This window comes from Vulpes vulpes, chromosome 5 (genome assembly GCF_048418805.1).
Source record: "Vulpes vulpes isolate BD-2025 chromosome 5, VulVul3, whole genome shotgun sequence".
Lineage (NCBI taxonomy): Eukaryota > Metazoa > Chordata > Mammalia > Carnivora > Canidae > Vulpes > Vulpes vulpes.
Genome location: NC_132784.1, coordinates 128078309 through 128095614, shown reverse-complemented (window position 1 = coordinate 128095614; position 17306 = coordinate 128078309). Strand labels below are relative to the sequence as shown.

General features: G+C 44.1%; 1 protein-coding gene across 1 annotated transcript in view; it reads left to right on the top strand.

The window, feature by feature from the left end:
- Nucleotides 1-17306, top strand: part of LAMB4 (laminin subunit beta 4) — a 93559-nt gene that overhangs the window by 7822 nt on the left and 68431 nt on the right. Inside the window, exons 3-10 of the mRNA XM_025984059.2 lie at nt 477-612; nt 2944-3017; nt 4242-4430; nt 5354-5417; nt 5587-5801; nt 6851-6971; nt 9015-9203; nt 15790-15969. Of these exons, the coding sequence (XP_025839844.2) occupies nt 477-612; nt 2944-3017; nt 4242-4430; nt 5354-5417; nt 5587-5801; nt 6851-6971; nt 9015-9203; nt 15790-15969 (1168 nt within the window). The remainder of the gene's footprint in view (nt 1-476; nt 613-2943; nt 3018-4241; nt 4431-5353; nt 5418-5586; nt 5802-6850; nt 6972-9014; nt 9204-15789; nt 15970-17306) is intronic.

The following is a 17306-nucleotide window of genomic DNA, read 5'->3' as shown; positions in this document are numbered from 1 at the left end:
AGTTCTTCTGCCAGAAACTATGTCTGAGAGAAAAAGGAGGATGGTTGCAGATAACCTGGTGGCCAAGTGTTTTGTTAATTTGGTGGCCAATTTTGTTAATTTCTTGCCAAATACTCAACTTCTGACTAAAGAAAGTAATTCCTACTCAAAGACCACATCCTGATGATTTCTCTACAGTTTAACATAATCTCCAGATCATCTGCCTCTTGTAGAAGAAAAAAATGAGCTCCACATAAATTTGCATTTTTTATCCCGAATGTATCAATTTATAAAATTTCTGGGTCACATTTCTATTGCGTTTGTCATTGTAGTTAAGTACCTATTGATGGAAAAATTGATGTCTTGTTATTTCCTCTGCTTTTTATTTTTAGCCAGATTGAAAGACAAATATAGTAAGTACAGCTTGTTTTCAAATTCAGATCAACAATAAGTAATTATGACCCTTTATTTTTTATTTAAATGATGGTCTTTTCCAGGGGGAGCAAAAATGTTTCGTCTGTGACTCGAGATTTCCATATGACCCGTACACCCAATCCCGCAGCCACACCATCGAGAATGTAATTACAAGTTTTGAACCAGAGAGAGAAAAGAAATGGTGGCAATCAGAAAATGGTATGATTAAGTTCCTTCCCAGGATTTCATTTTTTTGCACTTTTAATAAGATGTCTTTCTCTCTGTATGATCTCAACGAATTCACAGCAAGGCGTCCCGTTGGAATGCAACAGCATCCATGGAGAATGTAAAGAACAGACTTTATTTTTATTCCAGGAAAGGTGACTTTCCTCCAGAGAACTCAAAGTGTATTTTAAGCACATAACTCAGAGGGCTCCACTCTTTCCATGTGCAGGAAGACAATATCTGTGCATCCTTTTGTTCTTTGTTAAAAAAAAAAAAAAGAAAGAAAAAAAATGGGATACTTAAAAGGTGCTGGTAATTGAAGCCTAAAATAAAACACACTGGTGTAAATGGAACCAACAGCCCCCCGGGGGATATCTGAGAGTTATTACCTTGTACTTTTTTTCCTTCTGCAGCACAGGCAGGGAGAGAGAAAAAGAACATTTCATTTCTTGCTGCAAGCCAAATATTTTCATATAAAAATCGAATTGAAAGGGTAGTTGGGTACTGGCTGAAGTTCTTCCCTTCTTGGATTTATGCCCTTCTCTGTTCACGAACAATTATGGTATTGAAGCTCATACTGGCCCTGAGTATCTCTATTTCTGAGGTGCCCCGATCAGGACCCCACAGGGATTCCTCACATCCCACCCCAGCCTTGGGTCTTCTGTGCTTGAATGAATGGAGGCTGGCTCACTCATGATGGCTCTTCTTCAACACCAATCTGGAACCCTCAGCCCATGAAATGATTCCATTCACCACATCTCTATATGTGGTACTTGGGCTACAATCCCATAAATATATTTCCCACAGGGGATCTTAGACTGTTAGGGAAACATGGGAATGAATTATCATAACGTAGGAGCATAATGCAAAGGGCAAGCATTATATGAGGCTGTTTTTCTCTGCCATCCATTGGACAAGCATGTGATTGGTGTCTACTAGAAGGCCAGCTCACTTTGGATTCTAGTTAATAATATCTAGTTGGGCTTACCTTAGTACGTGTGGGGTGGCCTTTCAACAGCCACCTGCCTTCCTGGATGCCATGTTTGCTTAACACCTGTTTTAAACCACCTGTCCTGCCTAGGTTCCCCATCTCCTCACAGAAAGAATGCCCCTCTGTCAAAGCTGATTGCATAGAATAAGGGTTCTCAGCCAAGAACTTTTGAGAGGGGGGGAAAGGAGATGTCCATTCTAGAAAGGGTGAGGAGCCCTTGACCCGGAGCCAGGAATGGGGCTGCTCTCTCAGACCAAACCTTCCCAAGGAATTTACTCTCCAATTAAAAAACTGCCTCCCATTCATTGCAGCCCAGGTACTGCTCTCGGAGTTGTACTCTCTGGTACTGGAGCGCCTCGCCACATGCGCTCCTGGGCACTCACCACGTGGCTGATCCAAATTGAGATGTGCCAGCAGCATAAAACCATTCCAGATTTCTAAGACTTAGTTTGGGGGTGGGGGTGGGGAATGAAGCATTATCAATAGTAAAATAAAGCATTTTTATTGTTTTTCAAATGTTGACTACATGTTATATATTTTGCATTGATATATTGGATTAAATACATTAAAATGAGTTTTGAGATATTGGATTAAATACATTAAAATTAGTTTCACCTGTTTATTTATACTTTTTTACATGTAGCCTCTAGAAAATCTTAAATGACACATGTGACTCCCATTCCTACTGGACTGTGTCACCTTACAGTGATAGGGTTTCCATCATGTCCAGACTGGGGCCGACCCTCCCCATCCCGGCTGGGTGAATGGCAGCTGACCATATCCATGCAAAGCCCTGGCCAGGATACTTCTTTCTTCTCCATGGTCACAGAGGAGCTACAGATCCTCACTCCAAGGGGAATGAATAGTCCAGGCTGTGGTTTAGGCTAAGTGGCAATAAAACTAGTCCAAGTGACCGTTAAGCAGCTGCTAGACGAAAAGGGTGTGTCAATTTTTGCCAGGCTCTGGGTTGCTAGCATCACATTTCCATGCAGTCAAGAGGTGAGTCCAGAAAAACGAGCCCCTGCCTTCCATCTATGGGGAGCGGCCCGGAGTTCCCTTGGTGGTAATACTGCCACACAGTGGCCATGCGCACGGCCACCGCAACCTGGATGTGGGCACAGTCGGTCCGGGGAAACCTAGCTTGCTCCCAAACAGCCCTTCTCCTGGGCATGCAGTGTCATGGGGAACGACTGGGAAAGACTAGGAAAGAGTGTTGATCCCCAGCTGTGTGATTTCAAGCGGGCTTATTATAGACAAGCCACAGGGAGGGATTAACATGGTCAATAGGGGCCTCTCAAAATCACTGATTTTCTTCTTTCTGGATTTTTCCATAGGTGTTGATCATGTCAGCATCAGATTGGACCTAGAGGCATTATTTCAGTTCAGCCACCTTATTCTGACCTTTAAGGTACAGATCTGAGGGCTCGCCTGGGATTTCACTTCCTTGCTCCTGGCAAGTAGCAGAGCACAGGAGGCTTTGGAAATCTCTATTCATGCTGTGTCATTTGGGTTTTGGTCCCTGAGTGGAAAACAAAACCAACAAAATTAAGCAAAAACAAAAACCCCAATGCTCATTAATGAATCACTTAGGTGGTTAACAAAAAAAGAAAAAGGAAAGAAAAAAGAGAAAGAAGGAAGGAAAGAAAGAAAGAAAGAAAGAAAGAAAGAAAGAAAGAAAGAAAGAAAAGGAAAGGAAAGAAGGAAAGGGAAAGGAAAGGGAAAGGAAAGGGAAAGGGAAAGGAAAGGGAAAGGAAAGGGAAAGGAAAGGAAAGGAAGGAAAGAAGAGTTACAAGATAGAGCAGAAAGGAAACCGCCTAGCAGTGGAGTGATAGGGGCTGCAAGAACTAGAAAAATACTTTCCAGGAGAAAAAGGCAGAAAGTGGAAATTATTTAGGGAATTATGGAAAGGTTGTGTTTGGAAAAGGTAGAAAAATGAAAGGATCTTTACTAAGCATAGTTAGAAGCCAGAGAAACCCTTTGCTGTACTCATTCCCAAATCATTCATCAAAATTCTAATTTGTCATCAGGCTGGAAGCTGAGTTATGGTTATAAAAAAAATGACAATAAAATTTTTAAAAGGTGTGGGGAAAAGCCCCACAAGTGCTTGCCCTCAAAGAGCGCACAGTCTGGCCAAGGATACAAACATACAAAGAGATTTTAAATCATAGTGTAAAATGATAAGTGCAGGAACTGACATGTGAGCCGAATGCTGGCAGGTTCCGTAATGGGGCGAACTCTGCTCTAAGGAGTCAGAATAAACTTCTCGGCAGATTTTGGAGGAATTTGCCAGAGAAAAGTGTTCTGGTCAAAGAAAACCACATACAAATTGCTGTAAAATATCAATTACAGTGGCTTTTAAAAAACTGGTATCCTCTCCTCCTTCGATGAATAATTCACAGAGCCCACACACATCTTTTAAACAGAACCGAATTCTAGGCGAAGTAGACGCTCATCAAAGTTTGCCCCCCGATTGGAAAGAGATTTCCAGTCTCTTTGTGCTCATTGTGTGATAGGTTTTAAAAGACAAAGTTTGGAAAATGGAGATTGGGAAATATAAATATTCAGTCTGAAACGGATAATGAAACAAACCTGCCTTTGTGAAGCATTACAAGTTTACCTCATGTTTCCCTAGACTTTTCGGCCTGCTGCAATGTTAGTTGAACGCTCCGCAGACTATGGACACACCTGGAAAGTGCTCAAATATTTTGCAAAAGACTGTGCTGCTTCCTTTCCCAATATCACATCGGGCCAGGCCCAGGGAGTGGGAGACCTTGTTTGTGACTCCAAATACTCGGATATCGAACCCTCAACTGGTGGCGAGGTAGCATTTCCATTCTTGGATTTCCCTGATAGAAATGATACCTTTTTGGCTAATGTGGTTCATTTAAATGAAAATTTAGGTAGCATTTACTGAACTATAACTTGAGTTGTTGTTGTTGTTTTAAAATGAACGTGTCTAAATTGAAATGAGCCCTGTATTCATTTCAAACTCAGGAAGATAGTAAATGCCTCATAGGAAATAACTCTACGGGGGGGCACCTGGCTGGCTCAGTCGGTTGAGCATCGGACTCTTGATCTCAGCTCAGGTCTTGATCTCAGGGTCGTGAGTTCAAGCCCCATGGTGGGCTCCACGCTGGATGTGGAGCCTACTTACGAAAGCAAAGAAGAATGATTCTGCACAAGGGTGCTCAGCTAAGAGTGAGTGGAGACCGAGACCCAGGCTGGGCACCAGGGCACGAGCACCCAGAGGAGGGAGCATCTGTTGCTAACCCTTGGGATGGGCTACCAGCACCCCTGGTGCTAAACCACCACCCAGACGGAATCTGCCAGGAGCTTCCCCTGAGCAAAGCTGGCGACTGGCAGAGGGTCAGAGGATGAGTGGGCCTGGGAGGTATTATTTTATTGGGTAGAATGAAAGAATTGGTGGCCGAAGGCAGCTCTAGAATTTGCTGCCAGACCCAGACTGATGACAACCTGCTGAACTGTGATCCCATCCCTCGACCCCAACCCCGGGCAGGAGCTGTCAGTACTTCTGTCTTTACGAACCACTTGGCCATGAAGAGCCAAAATGACTATTTAAGATCTTTCACTCATTTTCATCCCTGGAACTCAGAGTCACTCAAATAATAATCTGTATCCCACGTGGGGGGAGGCAGTGGCTCGGCCAACACGCTTCCGTGCGTGCATCTTTAACCCTGCTGTTGGCGTGCGATGCTTATACCTTCACCTATGTCTGTTTTCCAGGTCGTTTTAAAGGTTCTGGATCCCAGCTTTGACATCGAAAACCCTTACAGCCCCGACATCCAGGGTATGAATCATGCTCTCTGTTTTGGCACCGACGCCTTCCTAAAACTTTCGTGTTGGGAGCCCTCCTCGTCCCTGCGTGTCCACAGTGCACTGGGGACGTCGGGCGGGGAGAGATGCCTTGACCCGATGCCACCTAAGTGTGCCTTGCTTGGCTGTGTCGCTTTCTCTAGAGCTTGTGACGTTAACAAACCTGCGGATAAACTTTACCAAACTCCACACCCTGGGGGATACTTTGCTTGGAAGGAGGGAAGAGGATGCCCTTGAAAATTACTACTATGCTGTGCATGCGATGGTGGTGCGGGGCAGCTGCTTTTGCAACGGCCACGCCAGCGAGTGCGACCCGGTGCAGGAGGCCCGCGGAGACGTCTTCAGCCCGCCCGGCATGGTGAGCTGCCCCGCGACCCCAGGAGCAGCGGCCTGGCGCACCTGCTGCCCTGTGCTGTCGGACCCCTACGTGGGCATCCACGGCCCAAGCGACAGCTTTGCATTGGGGCAGGTGTCATTCCAGCAGCTGGGGGCGGGGGCCTTGGGGTCTCCTGTGGATCCTGCTACAGAGGAGGTCATGAGCGGCGTGTATAGTTCTGATTTCTGGGGAGCTCCCTTTTTTTGTGTACTTGGTTTGTTTTTTTTTTAGGGAATGGAGCTTTGGTGCCAAGGACCTGTCATCCCACAAACATTTCTTGAAGGTACAGAGCCCGTACTCTGTGCCAGGAGGCCTGAGTGTCACCCACCACTGTAAAAACGGCCTCTTCATTCTTGCCCTGGGCATGATGAGTCCTAATCCTGACCTCTTCCCGGCTTGGGACGAGTCTTCAAAGAGTGATGTAGTAGAAGGATTGTGTTTTCTCGCAGAGTCCCGAGAGTGCGTCTACGAAATTTATTTTATTTTATTTTATTTTATTTTATTTATTTTATTATTTTTTACGAGATAATTTTAAAGTATTAGCCACGATCAGATAAGGCTGGAGGCCGAAGTTCTCGCACCTTCCCTGTCAGCTGCCTCATATTTCCCTAGAAATAGAGCTTCTCTCTTTGAACTTGGACATACAGGGTGTTTTTCAGAAAAACCCAGAGAATCACGCATTTTTCTCCAGTTTCTTTGTTTTCTAATTCCCTCTTTTCCCTTTTGCTCCTCAACCACCCCCTAAACATACACACTCTCTCTCTCTCTCTCCCCATCCTGTTTGTCCCTGTGCCATGGGCTGCAATCTGTTGCCCTGAAACTAGAATTCAGAAAGGCCAAGAAATGTACTGTAAGTGTTTCCCAAACATCCTGCTTTTTTTTTCACAAGTTAAAAGCTGGGTAAGCAAATAATAAAAGATAGTCAAGATTGGTGTTGTCACTACCAAGGAAAACTGAGACCTGGAGAGGTGCCCGGCCTGCTACTTCATTTTTCACTTAAAGAACCCAACGTCCTCCTTTCACACACGCAGGTGCACGGTCGGTGCGTCTGCCAGCACAATACAGACGGCCCGAACTGCGAGCGCTGCAAGGACTTCTTCCAGGACGCCCCGTGGAGGCCGGGAGCGGGTCCCCAGGACAGCATCTGCAGAGGTATGCGGAGAAGGTTCTCGGCCTGCACCCAGGGCGTCTGCACTTCCTTCTCTTGAAGAACGTGAGCTCGTTTCAGTGGGGCTGCAGGCAGCAGGGGTGATGACCCGGGGCTCCGAGCTCCAGCTCTGGGATAGCTTCACGTCTCCGGTGACCTCCCATAGAAGAATACTGACTTCCCAAACCTTTGCACCAAAAATGAACGTTAATTTACAAAATTAGACACTATGCATGTCATGTGGTCCCTTTCTAGAGGACAGGCAGAGCCACGTAATGGTGGCATCCGTGGGGACAGTGCCGCTCCAGCATCGGGCGAACCCCAGGTCTGGTACAGAGATCCCTACTGTGTTCCTGAGTAATCATACATCCCATGAACTGGGTCCTTTTTTTTCTTTTTTTTTTAAAGACTTTTTAAAATTTTATTAATGAGAGAAACAGAGGCAGAGACTTAGGCAGAGGGAGAAGCAGACTCCCTGCAGGGAGCCTGACGCAGGACTCAATCCCAGGACTCCCAGGATCACGCCCTGAGGCAAAAGCAGATGCTCAACCACTGAGCCACTCAGGCATCCCCATTAGATGCATTTTATTTATTTATTTTTCTCTCTTTCATTTTTGTTTTTATTTTTTTAAGGTGGGTATTTGTTGTTTCTTTTTTTAGAATTTTTTTATTGGAGTTCAATTTGCCAACATACAGCATAACACCCAGTGCTCATCCCGCCAAGTGCCTCCCCCAGTGCCCATCACCCAGTCACCCCAACCCCCCGCCCACCTCCCCTTCCACTCCCCCTCGTTCATTTCCCAGAGTTAGGTGTCTCTCATGTTTTGTCACCCTCACTGATATTTCCACTCATTTTCTCTCCTTTCCCTTTATTCCCTTTCAGTAATTTTCACATTCCCCAAATGAATGAGACCATATGATGTTTGTCCTTCTCCGATTGACTTACTTCACTCAGCATAATACCCTCCAGGTCCCTCCACGTCGAAGCATATGGTGGTCTTAAATACAAGGGACAGACTAGAACCACGTCTAACAGGCTCTCTGTGTTTTTGGTCAAATTTTTAGGCCAATAGGGGAGAAGGTTTCCTTGTAATGTGTCCGCTGCCTCTGAATTTTGATGGACTTCCCTACAAACTGGTTGCTCAGCTTCTTCTCCCAGGCTAGGGTGGTGGGGAGGTGGGGAAGTAGGCTGTGAGGGAGTGAGAGGTGCCCGGAAGAGCTCTCATGAAAACATCCCATCCATGAGAGTCACAGCTGGCAAGACCTAGCCCAGCAGAGCCTGAGATCTTGCTGTCTACACGGAAAACCCAACAAGGCGCAGCGCCAACAGACTTCACCACCAGGACAGGCCAGGTCCCTTGCCCTGTTGCTCTGGCTGAGCCCAGCTGGGCTGCGAGTGACCTGTAGCCACTCTTCTCGCTCTCCTGCCCGTAGAGACGGAGAAGCAGGCTGGCGCCAGCTGACAACTTGTCTGAAAATCCCGGGCCCCGCAGAACGGATGATATAAGAAGTCAAGTTTACAAAGCCTAAGCCAGAGAAAGTCTTCCTTAGTGGAAAACAACAAAATCACACTCCAGGCCTTCTGGAGCCTCCAAATGATTTACTTTTTTTTTTTTTTTTTTAAGATTTTATTTATTCATGAGAGACAGAGAGAGAGAGAGAGAGAGAGAGACACAGGCTCCATGCAGGGAGCCCGATGTGGGACTCGATCCCGGGACCCCAGGATCACACCCTGGCCTGAAGGCAGGTACTAAACCACTGAGCCACCCAGGGATCCCCATGATTTACTTTTTTCATTTGATATGTATTTTTTTTCATTTAATATGTATTTTTAAAAAAAGCAAACACTAAACTCAAGGAACACATATAACAGACAGTGTATGGGTGGAATCAGAGCACCAGAAAGATCCTGTGAAAGCACCTGTCCTCATCTGTGTGTACTTGGGGGAGCTCTAACAAGCGATGAGGGCTGTGGTGACTGGCGCTGGGAGGGCCGCGCGGTGTCCCCCAGGGCCTGGCCCATCTCTCACTGCCCCCTCCTTCCTCAGCCTGTCGCTGCAACAGCCACTCTGACCGCTGTCACTTCGACATGACGGCCTACCTGAGCAGCGGCGGCCGCAGCGGAGGGGTGTGCGAAGCCTGTCGCCACAACACCGAGGGCCAGCACTGTGACCGCTGCAGGCCCCTCTTCTACAGGGACCCTCTCAAGGCCATGTCCGACCCTTACGCGTGCATCCGTGAGTCCCCGGCCTCGGCCCGTCTCTTCTCCGCGTGGGGGAGAGGCCGCCCTTGGGCTGCCAGCCCCCCCTTCCCCCGCTCGGGTTAGCAGCATCCCCAAAGCGCCCAATTTAGGGACCTGGGGGGCTTGCAAAGCGTCCAGCTCTAAGAGCTTTCATTGTCACCACCAGTTGGGCCAGATGATCTGGATCCACCCCGGTAGCCCCACGCCAGGGGCCGACAGCGGTGAATCTGGACACTACTAGGATTGAGCCGGGAGGGGGCAGGTGGTTTCAGAAGGTGCCGCAGACACCTGCGTGTCCCGGAGGTCCCCGGGGGAGTGGCTGACCACAGATGACCTGACTCACCTTGGCTGCTGGCTGGCTCCACTGAGGATGTCCCAACTTCTCCACATGCCAGAGCAATAGGCGTTCATTCAGCAGAAACTTTGGATTCTTTTTTTTTTTTTTAAGATTTTATTTATTTATTCATGAGAGGCAGAGAGAGAGAGAGAGAGAGAGAGAGGCAGAGACACAGGCAGAAGGAGAAGCAGGCTCCATGCAGGGAGCCCAATGTGGGACTCGATCCTGGGACCCCAGGATCATGCCCTGGGCCGAAGGCAGGCGCTAAACCCCTGAGCCCCCCAGGGATTCCCTGAAACTTTGGGTTCTGTACTGGATCTTTCCCCAGGTTAGCCTGTAAGGGGAAGATCCTCTCTTCCAATGTTGGGCGGGGCAGCTGGGGGCAGCCCCAGTCAGTGCCCAGTAAGTCACATGACACATTCAACACTTCATGGTACAACAGGCCGTGTGGCGGATGACTTTGCCCAACGTCAGCCAGTGTAAGTGTTGTCAGCACCGCAAAGGCAGGCTAGACGTTGGGTAGGCTAGATGTATTAAATGTATTTTCTATTTATGAAATTTTCAGCTTATGATGGGTTTATCAGCCCCACCTTAAGTCAAGGAAGATCCGTAGTGAAACTGGCTGCAACATCTGTCTGGCGGTAGACAATTCAGTTTTGCTGATAAGATGCATATACAGATATGACCTTCCTTTTTTTTAAAAAGATTTATTTATTTACTTGAGAGAGAAAAAGAGAGCATGAGCAGGAGGGGTAGAGGGAAGGGTAGAGAGAGTCTTAAGCAGACTCCATGCTGAGCCCAGAGCCTGGTGCTTGGCTCCATCCCATGACCCTGAGACCAGGACCTGAGCCGAAACCCAGAGTCAGTGGCTTCATTTACTGCACCTCCCCTCCCCTCCCCTCCCCTCTCCTCTCCTCCCTTCCCCTCTCCTCTCCTCTTGTTTTCTTTCAAGAGAGACAGCCCCCCACCCGTGCTTCTTTTGTTGAATCTTTAAAAAACCTTTCATTTTGCCTTTAATCTCAGCTTTTAAAAATGGAATATCTTGTACATATAAAAATAATAGAGAATAATATAATAAGCACCCTTACGCCCACCAGCAGCCGTGGCAAGAAAACATGGTATCTTACACCATCAACTTCAGGACCTTAATGAAACATGACAAATACTGCTGGTGCCCCAGGCACACACCTGCTCCATCCGTTACCCTCCTTCCTGGGGATAAACTCACACATTTAGCAATAATTATCGTTACAATGCAGGCATACATACAATATATGTTGGCTTGTTTTCAAACTTCAGATAAATAATAGCACGTGGTACATATCTTTGATTATTTGGTTCAACATTACATTTTGGAGATTTGTCCATATTAGGTAGCCCTCATTCTCCAATGTTATTTTTTTTTTCTCTCTCTCTCTCTTCAGGTGGTATTTATTTATTTATTTATTTACTTATTTATTTATTTATTGTTGAAGTTCGATCTGCAACACATTCTCCAATGTTAATATCCACATGTAATATCTGTATGGAACTCTTTCTTCCCGTAAATATGACATCTATTTGGCCATTTTGCTTTGGATGCTTCAAAAAACATTCTTGTATACGCACATGCACAAAACCTGGCCCCAAGAGTCCTACCAAGGAATGGAATTGCTGAAACATAGGGTATGAACTTCTGCAAACTGACTACCTGATACCACATGGTTCCCCAAGTGGAGGTACCAACGAACACCCACACCCACAGTGTGAGTAACCCTGCTGCTCTGCGTCCTGGCCAACACGTAGCTTTGTCACACTTCCGTTTCTGCTAACAAGAGGTCATCTCATCATTACTGTAATTGGAATTTCCCCGCAGGAATGAGACCAGAGTGAGACAGGCAAAGCACCCAGGTCCCAGCACTTCGGGAAGGGTGATGTAAGTGATGTAAGCACAGGTTGACACCTGCTATGGGCACTAAACTGACAGCAAACACTTTCTTACGTTCTGCGCCCCAGGCACCTTGCTCGTCTCACCCTGGCCCCAGCATTGCTGTCGACTCCTGGAGTAGATAAATACTCCAACTGGACTTCCAATACCAAGGGCCAGTTCCTGGGCTTGAGATCTTACTCGACTTGCAGACTGACAAGTAGCTTGTTGTTGTTCCATGGATGTGAGCAGAAGACCTGAAAGTCCCAGGTTAAAGACAAGGGACATCATTCCTCGTGACACCGCAGGCAGCACAATGTTTGTACTGATGTGTGTTCCCATGTCCCTAAGTCCTGAGTTCCATGGGGCAATTCCAAGGATGCCGGGTGGATCCTGCACACCTGATGAGTTTATGTCACAGCCAAGGAACACTGGGCTTGAAAGAGTCATTGCTTTTATTGCAAGAGGAAGATGTTATCTCCTCCTTCGAGGTAGCTTGCTGAAAACACAGGCTTGAGAAATAGCTGGCACACTCGGCAAAAAAAAGTTTGGATGAAAAAAAAAAAAAAAAAAAAAAGTTTGGATGCCCGGGACCCATGGAAGGTTGTCTCTCCCGAGACACAGAAATCCTGTCTCTCGGGCTATATCATCAATATATTGTTATTTAGTGGGGAGGTGTTTGCTTTAAAACTACTTCAAACTTCATATAATCATAATACATAAAATGAAGTCATGCGCAGAGCTAATTCATAGCCACCTGAATATGCACAGCCTCCTAGATTTCACATTTTAAATCCTCACAGTGTAGAAAAAGCATAAATGAAGTTTTGGTTCGGATTACTTAGTAGGTTCAGATTACTTAGTAGGTGCATAACATTTTATCTTACATGACCTGTTTAAAATTGATAACAGAGAACTGAATTCTTTTTTTTTTTAACATTTTATTTACTTATTCGTAGACACAGAGAGAGAGAGAGGCAGAGACACAGGAGAGGGAGAAGCAGGCTCCATGCAGGGAGCCCGATGTGGGACTCGATCCCGGGTCTCCAGGATCACACCCCAGGCTGCAGGCAGCGCCAAACTGCTGCACCACCAGGGCTGCCCAGAACTGAATTCTTAAAACAAATATTTCTTTAAATCAGTGTCCTAAATGTCCTACATTTTTTTTTACCAGAACCTATAATCCATGCTCTACCGCCATACACACACACACACACACACGTGTGCACCCACATATTTTATGAATGCTTTAAACCCTATGCTTTTATACAAGAAGAAATTGCTCTCTTAAGTGGAATCAGGGGAAAATATAATGTTTTGAGACAGATAATCTAGGAATCTGGAAAGAGACTGGAAGTGACTAAGCCAGATTTTCACATTAACCAAAGTCTTGTTCCTTAAAAACCACTTAGTATTGGGGCGCCTGGGTGGCTCCGTCATTTAAGCGTCTGCCTTGGGCTCAGGTCATGATCCCAGGGTCCTGGGATGGAGCCCCATGTCAGGCTCCTAGGTGAGCGGGGAGTCTGCTTCCCCTGCTCCCCCTGCTTGTGCTCTCTCCTTTGCTTGCTCTTGCTCTCTCTGTCTCTCATATAAATAAAATCCTTAAAATAAATCACTTAGTATTAACTTGATGATGCTTCTGAAGGGAACTAAGAAAACTAGTACTTAGATATGAAATCAAGAGGTTGTTCTTTATAAACAGAGAGGTTTTTTTTTTTTTTTTTTTTTTTTTTTTTTTTTTTTTTTTTAGGAAGGGCAAATAAGGAGCTTGTAAAAACAACTTTCCTGAGCTTACCCAGTTTCCCTAAACACACATTTATGTGTGTGGGACTATGTGTGTACAAATGGCATTTATTAAGACTGACTAGTCTCCTATTAAAAAAAAAAAAAACCTCTAAATTGTCTGTGTTTGAGCCTAAATATTTACATAATCAGATTCCAGGCAAAAGAGTTGACTGATTTTAAGTCTTCTGTGATTAAAACACGGTCAAATGTGATACAGAAAAAACACAAAGGTTTGGGAGATTCAACCGCCGGTAATGGGAGTTTGCTGGAGCTGTGTGACGCCAAGAAATTGTGTTGGACTTCTAGCCTCTCGGGGCCATAGCGCAGGGTTATCCCTGCGTAAAGTTACCAGCTATTCACCCACAGCCCTTCCCCAAAGGATACTTCTGTCCAATATAATTGCATTAGATCCTGGAGCTCGGTGCTGACCCTCTGGAGTGTCTCCTGAACAAAGCTGACCTTTTTCCTTTTGGCTCCTTCTGAAATGAATTCAGTTTGTTCCTTCCTTTCTAGAAGCAAATGCATTTAATTAAAAGAAAATTCTGGCTTTCCCTAACTAAGCAGAACCGAATGCTATTTTTCCATAATAAGATTTTTTTTATTTTTATTTTTTAAAGATTTTATTTATTTATTCATGAGAGACACAGAGAGAGAGGCAGAGACACAGGCCCTGCAGGGAGCCTGACGTGGGTCTCGATCCTGAGGTCTCCAGGATCACGCCCTGGACTGAAGGCAGCAGGAAACCGCTGAGCCACCTGGGCTGCCCCATAATAAGATTTTATTACCAGTCACGCTCCAACAACAATTGAAAATTGAAAGGTTCTGTCAAACAACCACACATTTGCTTCAATACGCCGAACAGCTAGGTTTTTCCCACCAAACTCACTAACCTAAATGGTTGTAATATAAACATACACAACATGGCTTTAGATGGGAGGGGTTTGTTTTTATTCATCCAAAGTAATCATGTGTAAATGTGAACATTATTATTTCTGAGAATCAGGATATCCATTTTTAAAATCTTTATTGAGTTCCTTAGCAGTGGCATCCCTTGGAAACACAAGGATACGAGAGACCTTGGTACCAACAGACTTGTCCTCTCTACCCAAGCCACATGGACTGCTGGCCTGGCCCCTCCTGGACACGACCCCTCAAAAATGAGGGGGTCACTGCCGCACTGGGCAGCTCTCACCGTCCGAGGGCTCTTCCTTATACTCACATCAAGCTCTGCCTATTATGATTTCTCCCCTCTGAATTATTCATGCCGTCAGCACCCTCTTCCATCTCCTATCCTATCCTTCCTTTAGTTTGTACTGAACAAAGGGGGTCGGGGGGGGCACTTTTGTTGCTCTTTTGCTACAGGAGACCGTTCGTCTCATTTTGCAGGATCTCTTCACCCAAGCTTTGGCCCTGCCAGCAGATTTCCAAAAACAAAATGGGGATATAAATTTTTCTTGCTAGTCTCCCCCTATCTTTCTTGTAAACACTTCGTCCAAGATAAATTAAAGAGAACAATAGCATTTATCCTTACTTTTCTGTGATGGGAAAGGGCAAACTTACTTTCTTAACCAGACTTTAGAGATTTAGTAGACATATTATGTAATATTTTTTCTCTCATTCTCTCATGACCCTTGATGATATATATATATCTATATATAATATACATTTATATATTTTATATATAAAAGATAAAAATATTTTTATATTTATACATATAATATGTAATATATATTTTTATATATAATATATTTTTTATTTTTATATATTATATATTATATGAAATACATTTATATATTGCTTCTTTATATATTTATATATAAATATATATAATTATATATTGCTTCTTTATATATGTATATATAAATATAATTATATATATTGCTTTATATATTGCTTTCTTCTATACTATATATATTTTATATAATATATAAAATTATATATAATATATATTTTATATTTTATGTATAAAATATAAAATATATAATATATTTATATAGAGAATATATATTTAAAATATAAAATATATAATATTTTATAATATATAATATTTTAATATATAATATAAAATCTGTGTTTGATGTTTTTGTGTATTTCAGTACAGCATCCCACACTTGCCTCCAGACCTCATTCTCACCTTTGGAGTCTTGTTTCCTTTTTTTCAGTCTCTCTTTTATTGAGGTGAAGATGACATAACATAAAATTAACCATTTGACAATGAACAGCAATTTATTAGCCCAAAGTTGTGGGGTCAGCATCTCTATATAACTCTGAAACGTTTTCATCACCGCCTAACTTAATCAGTGTATTCTTCACATCCAGTTTTCAAAAACAATCTATATATAATGAAATTGTTCAACATTTTCCAAAGGCCAGGATCTGGGAGACATTTCTGAACAGCCCTAGCCCACTGGTCTAGCTGTTTAAACATTTAGTTTATTTAAACGTATTTAGTTATTTAAACAAAATAAAATAGTTACAGCATGAGTAAAATGCTTGTTTATATCTCTGGTTTCCCCCAATTTGGAATTAACTAATGCATGTCTGTGTCCCCAGCTTGTGAATGTGACCCGGACGGGACCTTATCAGGTGGCATGTGTGTGAGCCACTCTGATCCTGCTTTGGGGGCTGTGGCCGGCCAGTGCTTGTGCAAGGAGAACGTGGAAGGAGCCAAGTGTGACCAGTGCAAGCCCAACCACCACACACTGAGCGCCACTGACCCCATGGGTTGTCAGCGTAAGTCAGCGTGGCGGTGGGCCAGCCCGGATGAGGTTTAAGGCTTGAGGCTGTCTCTGTTGGCCCTAAAATTCGGTCGTATGGGAAATACCCAAAAGTATTGCCAGCCTCTGGGTTTTGATGCAAAAAAGAAAACCCCCTCCCTCTGACCAGCACTGAGGAGGGTACTTGATGGGATGAGCACTGGGTGTTATACTATATGTTGGCGAATTGAATCTAAATTTAAAAATGTAAAAAAAAAGACCAATAAAAACAAATAAGAAGAGTTTAAAAGGTAAGAACAAACAAAACAAAACAAAACAAAACAAAAAAACTTACTGCAAATTTTAGTACTTTAGTGGAGATTTTTCTCCTGGAGGGCAGCCGAGACTATCATATGGTACCAGCAGGGGGCGCTCACATTTCCCTGCTGGAGCAAACCTGGGGAAAGGCCAAGAAATTAAATGCTAAGTTGCAAAACCTTTAGAAAAATGGTCTCTGACTTGGACTTTCTCACACAAATTCGTTAAATTTGCATTATGCATTTATGCATAGATTGATGACTTCATAAGCAGTCTTCAAGTAGTCGTTTCTTTTCCCTTTTTTAAAAACTATTTTTCCCCTTTCTTCCCATACCCCTCTTGGAATTGGTCCTACAATCCCTGGCAAAGAGAAGACAAAAGAACACAAAACACTAAAGAGCCAAGGGAGAGATTGTGGGGAAATAGAAAGAGTCTAGGAGTTTTCTGGGGCCAAATGGGAAGACCCTTGGCTCCAGGATCACAGAAATTTAGAGCTGCCTGGGGTCTCAGAGAGCTGCAGATTCCTCAAGGAATCCTGAGTAAATAATTTCCCTTTGGTCACAGCATCATGCTCTATATTTTTGCCCAGACAAGGAACTGTACGTTATTTGCATGCTTAGAGAACAGCATGCAGAATCCTACCTTCTTCTGGAGTTTAACGGCAACATTAAATTCCAGGCTAATAAATTATATAGTCAAGCCAATTCCCATCACACTTTTCATCACACCCAGGTGCTGCCCCTGGTTCAGTCCTAACCTGATGCCCTCCAAGAATAGGCCAAATAATTGTTTTTTGGAGTTTTTTTCTTTTGTAACAGCTTCAGGGAGATATAGTTCACATGCCATATAATTTGCCCTTTGAAATTCGACTCATTGATGTCTATATTCAGAGTTGTGTAACCATCACTATAATCAATTTTAGAATATTTCTATTATCCCAAAAAAGAAACCCTGCACCCTATTTCTGTCTATATACCCAAAAGATTGAAAACAGTGTTGAAGACAGATCTGTACTCTCATGTTCATAACAGCATTATTCACAGTAGCCAAAAAGTA